Here is a 6109-nt window from a genome sequence, read left to right as displayed (position 1 = left end):
GTAAAAAATGTTGGCAAAATATTAGCTGTCAATTTTAATTAATAGCAGAAACGTGGTAGTGGTAGCGATATGAGTAGCCGCCAAAGGATTGCATACTTTTATGTTGCAATATTAGTCTCGGATTTGTAATCAACGAGGTCATAGAGCCTTAAATCCCAGCTTTGGTAGAAACCAAACACTATCTGTGAATTATCTAGTCAGTGGGTCTTGATTTAGGGCCCCTAACGCTGCAATTTTATTGAGGCACACTTTTTGCTAGATAACTTGTTTGCTAGATAAATAAAAAAAAAATCTCTAATTAGGATTTTTGATGGTTTTCACACATTAAGTTTAGCATTATTTGTGAAATACGTTTTATATACGTTTTTATTGTGTTTTAATCTTACGCTTCCATGTTGCAACATCAGCCAAAGATTCGTAATCAACCAGCTGAGATACCTTAAGTACCAATTTTTGTTGTAAATCAAACAGCATTTTTGAAATATATGATTAGCGTATTTTGACTTGGGACAGTGACGCTAGGATCTTAATTACTTAATTCTTATTTGCTTAGGCCCATTTCTTAAATTGTATGTGAACGATCATGATCGTTGATTTACATGATCGTTAGAATGTGATACAGTTCTTGGGTCAAACGAGTTCCAACATATTTACATAACTGAAATTGAGGATCAATGACAGGGGCACGAGTCTAAGACCCAAATTGAGCATTTTTTTTATGGCAGTGCCTTTTTTTATGACAGATTAATTGGCTGCGGTTCTGTCACGCCTTTTTAAGACAGGTTGATTAATAGTTCCCCCATCTTACGGTGTTGCTATTTCAAAAACACATTTATTTCGCCTGTTACTTTCGGAAGACATGTACAATATTTCTACCTTTCTAGATATTTTTCTCTGATTAATTTGTCGGCTGTCAATATCTCCGAAGGACGTCAGCCAGATTCGTTTCCACGAGTGAGATAAATCCTTTGTTAACGAAGAAATATTTAAATCTGTCTGGCTTCATGAAAAACAAGTTATTTTTATCTTTAATCCGAGCGTTATCTTACTAGTAAGGCTATATGCTTCCCAAACTTCCAAAAAGCAAGAACATGGTCGATATTCCTTGTTTACTGAGATATGACCGGGAACCTTAACATCAATATAGGTCAATTTACGAAAGCATAAAAAACAGGTGAGTTTTTTTTTAGATATTACGGGATAATCCTGAAATATAGCTTTTTGAGGGACTGAGCTCCACCCCAAACTCTTACCATCACCTATAACAAAACAACATATAAATAAATAAAACAGAATCGTTTCCACAAAAAACATAAACCCTTTCATAAACAATGAAATATATCAATCTGCTTGGCTTAGTGGAAAAAAAAAAATTGAAAAAAAAGTGAAAATTCGAAATGAAAAAAAGAAAGACAAAAAAATTGTCTTGAATTCGAAATTCATACTAGTCAGTAAAGCTGTATCTTGTCTGTTCCTATAAAGTAAAAAACAGGATTCGAAATTTCTTATTTATTGAGTTATGAATAAAAACTCTGACAAAAATATAGGAAATTTTATTAGTGTTTAAGATTTTGAATAACGGCTGTTGTAAATTGAGTGGTGAGGTTCTGTCCTCCAATATCCTTTGTTCGAATCTGAAAAAAAGAATCAGCTAAAGTATAGAAAAATTAGAGTTTGGAACTTTATATAAAAATTATACGGCTAATAAGATATGAACCCACTACCTCATAGTACTAGATAGTTAAATCAACCGCTGAGTCACGATATAATGTCCGTAGAGAAAACCTTTTTCAAAAATTGTCAAGTGTAATAAATTCATTTCAATTTCAAACAAAGGAATTTATAAAAAACTCAGTCCGCTCCAATTTAAGTTATGCATGTAAATTGATCGATTAACTGAATATAAACATACCGTTGGGATCAAAATTTCATCCTGAATCCGAATCTAACATTCACAAATTGGACACTTCAAAAAGATTCTTAGTTAACGGGTTGTAAGAGCCAAAGACCCCTTCCCCTGCAGGCGTGTCTGCATACAGACCGCAGTGAAAAATACTTTGAGGCACAATCCTGTCCCTTAGTTCAATTTTCTGTTAAATTCATAGATATATCTAATTTATACAAATGGCTGGTGCTCGCTTTTTAGGGACTCAATTTCCTCTATTTTTTATAGCAAAGGCTTCTAGTGATTAATATTTGATATTAACATTTTTTTTTATTAAATAAACCTTATTGACTAATTTGATTGACTAATTCCTTATTCCTTTTATTCCTTGTAACTAATTCCTATTGACGACGGGAGTCATTAGCCGTCAGACTAAAACGGATTCGTGTTTCTTAAATTCCCAATTATTTGGCTTATTTTGTAATATGCCCACAGAGTATATCCAATCTGTACCTCATCTGTATTTCACAAAAAAAGTAAATAAATGAAGCAGTTATCAGCTTCGGTTGAAGCAGTAAATTAGTCACCATTGTTTTGATTAACCGCTAAATAAATTTGAAGAAAAGAGCGATGTAGGAAAAGTTCACTGCATATAGGAAATTCAGGGTTTATGTATCATTGCACGCAATTTCATTTGCATTAAATGGAATATCACTTGAACTTCAAAAAGTTTAAAGGGTTTAAACTTCTAACAAGGTCAAATGTTTCCAAGATGACCTTTGGATAAAAGAGAATTAATAATACATCATAGGAACATTCCCGGAGCCACAAGTGAACCATTGATGTCAGCTTCAGTTAAACTGTAAACAAGTTCATCAACAAAGTCACCCATTGTCGTCTAAAGTGGAGGCTTTTTTAGGGTTTGAATGATACCGGCCACTTAAAGAAAGATTCCATACAACAACACCAATCCAAGGTAGATTTTACGGGAAGCTCCTTGAGATTTTTGCTGATAAGTAAAAAACGATGTTGGCGCAATATATTATTATTTTTTTTCTTCTTTTAGACTAGGGCACTTCGTATGAAAGAAGTTGTCATAGAAACATCGAAAAGGGCTCATTTGATTGGAAATTGGAATGGCTAGTGCCCTTTTTATTTTCAATCGAATGAGCCCTTTTCGATGTTTCTACGACAGCTCCTTTGATACGAAGTGCCCTGGTCTAAAAGAAGAAAAAAAAATAATATATTGCGCCAACATCGTTTTTTACTTATCAGCAAAAATCTCAAGGAGCTTCCCGTAAAATCTACCTTGGATTGGTGTTGTTGTATGGAATCTTTCTTTAAGTGGCCGGTATCATTCAAACCCTAAAAAAGTCCACTTTAGACGACAATGGGTGACTTTGTTGATGAACTTGTTTACAGTTTAACTGAAGCTGACATCAATGGTTCACTTGTGGCACCGGGAATGTTCCTATGATGTATTATTAATTCTTTTTTATCCAAAGGTCATCTTGGAAACATTTGACCTTGTTAGAAGTTTAAACCCTTTAAACTTTTTGAAGTTCAAGTGATATTCCATTTAATGCAAATGAAATTGTGTGCAATGATACATAAACCCTGAATTTCCTATATGCAGTGAACTTTTCCTACATCGCTCTTTTCTTCAAATTTATTTAGCGGTTAATCAAAACAATGGTGACTAATTTACTGCTTCAACCGAAGCTGATAACTGCTTCATTTATTTACTTTTTTTGTGAAATACAGATGAGATACAGATTGGATATACTCTGTGGGCATATTACAAAATAAGCCAAATAATTGGGAATTTAAGAAACTCGAATCCGTTTTAGTCTGACGGCTAATGACTCCCGTAGTCAATAGGAATTAGTTACAAGGAATAAAAGGAATAAGGAATTAGTCAATCAAATTAGTCAATAAGGTTTATTTAATAGAAAAAATGTTAATATCAAATATTAATCACTGAAAGTCTCTACAAATCTTTGCTCTACAAAGACTTCATTTGATTGTTCTCAAAGTAGGATAGCCGAAACAAACTGATCAATTCCTGCTGTTTTGTTATTAAAATTTTACAGTTAATGACTTGAAAATCATATAATTGATTACAAGGAATAAAAGGAATAAGGAATTAGTCAATCAAATTAGTCAATAAGGTTTATTTAATAGAAAAAATGTTAATATCAAATATTAATCACTGAAAGTCTCTACAAATCTTTGCTCTACAAAGACTTCATTTGATTGTTCTCAAAGTAGGATAGCCGAAACAAACTGATCAATTCCTGCTGTTTTGTTATTAAAATTTTACAGTTAATGACTTGAAAATCATATAATTGATTACAAGGAATAAAAGGAATAAGGAATTAGTCAATCAAATTAGTCAATAAGGTTTATTTAATAAAAAAAATGTTAATATCAAATATTAATCACTGAAAGTCTCTACAAATCTTTGCTCTACAAAGACTTCATTTGATTGTTCTCAAAGTAGGATAGCCGAAACAAACTGATCAATTCCTGCTGTTTTGTTATTAAAATTTTAAAGTTAATGACTTGAAAATCATATAATTGATTACAAGGAATAAAAGGAATAAGGAATTAGTCAATCAAATTAGTCAATAAGGTTTATTTAATAGAAAAAATGTTAATATCAAATATTAATCACTGAAAGTCTCTACAAATCTTTGCTCTACAAAGACTTCATTTGATTGTTCTCAAAGTAGGATTGCCGAAACAAACTGATCAATTCCTGCTGTTTTGTTATTAAAATTTTACAGTTAATGACTTGAAAATCATATAATTGATTACAAGGAATAAAAGGAATAAGGAATTAGTCAATCAAATTAGTCAATCAGGTTTATTTAATAGAAAAAATGTTAATATCAAATATTAATCACTGAAAGTCTCTACAAATCTTTGCTCTACAAAGACTTCATTTGATTGTTCTCAAAGTAGGATAGCCGAAACAAACTGATCAATTCCTGCTGTTTTGTTATTAAAATTTTACAGTTAATGACTTGAAAATCATATAATTGATTACAAGGAATAAAAGGAATAAGGAATTAGTCAATCAAATTAGTCAATAAGGTTTATTTAATAGAAAAAATGTTAATATCAAATATTAATCACTGAAAGTCTCTACAAATCTTTGCTCTACAAAGACTTCATTTGATTGTTCTCAAAGTAGGATAGCCGAAACAAACTGATCAATTCCTGCTGTTTTGTTATTAAAATTTTACAGTTAATGACTTGAAAATCATATAATTGATTACAAGGAATAAAAGGAATAAGGAATTAGTCAATCAAATTAGTCAATAAGGTTTATTTAATAGAAAAAATGTTAATATCAAATATTAATCACTGAAAGTCTCTACAAATCTTTGCTCTACAAAGACTTCATTTGATTGTTCTCAAAGTAGGATAGCCGAAACAAACTGATCAATTCCTGCTGTTTTGTTATTAAAATTTTACAGTTAATGACTTGAAAATCATATAATTGATTACAAGGAATAAAAGGAATAAGGAATTAGTCAATCAAATTAGTCAATAAGGTTTATTTAATAGAAAAATGTTAATATCAAATATTAATCACTGAAAGTCTCTACAAATCTTTGCTCTACAAAGACTTCATTTGATTGTTCTCAAAGTAGGATAGCCGAAACAAACTGATCAATTCCTGCTGTTTTGTTATTAAAATTTTACAGTTAATGACTTGAAAATCATATAATTGATTACAAAGAATAAAAGGAATAAGGAATTAGTCAATCAAATTAGTCAATAAGGTTTATTTAATAGAAAAAATGTTAATATCAAATATTAATCACTGAAAGTCTCTACAAATCTTTGCTCTACAAAGACTTCATTTGATTGTTCTCAAAGTAGGATAGCCGAAACAAACTGATCAATTCCTGCTGTTTTGTTATTAAAATTTTACAGTTAATGACTTGAAAATCATATAATTGATTACAAGGAAAAAAAGGAATAAGGAATTAGTCAATCAAATTAGTCAATAAGGTTTATTTAATAGAAAAAATGTTAATATCAAATATTAATCACTGAAAGTGTCTACAAATCTTTGCTATACAAAGACTTAATTTGATTGTTCTCAAAGTAGGATAGCCGAAACAAACTGATCAATTCCTGCTGTTTTGTTATTAAAATTTTACAGTTAATGACTTGAAAATCATATAATTGATTACAAGGAATAAAAGG

The 6109-nt window shown here is 30.6% G+C and overlaps 1 protein-coding gene across 1 annotated transcript in view; it reads right to left on the bottom strand.

Annotated features, from left to right (window-relative positions):
- Positions 1–1489: 1489 nt before the first annotated feature.
- Positions 1490–6109, bottom strand: part of Idh3b (isocitrate dehydrogenase [NAD] subunit beta, mitochondrial) — a 302997-nt gene continuing 298377 nt past the window's right edge. The window contains exon 9 of the mRNA XM_089093086.1: positions 1490–1634. Coding sequence (XP_088949212.1) covers positions 1557–1634 — 78 coding nt within the window. The 3' untranslated portion in view covers positions 1490–1556. The remainder of the gene's footprint in view (positions 1635–6109) is intronic.

Source organism: Artemia sp. Qi Xiang Cuo, chromosome 8 (assembly GCF_049724085.1).
Source record: "Artemia sp. Qi Xiang Cuo chromosome 8, ASM4972408v1, whole genome shotgun sequence".
NCBI classification, from domain to species: domain Eukaryota; kingdom Metazoa; phylum Arthropoda; class Branchiopoda; order Anostraca; family Artemiidae; genus Artemia; species Artemia sp. Qi Xiang Cuo.
The sequence above is the reverse complement of the archived record's forward strand: the minus strand, read 5'-3'. Positions and strand labels throughout refer to the sequence as shown.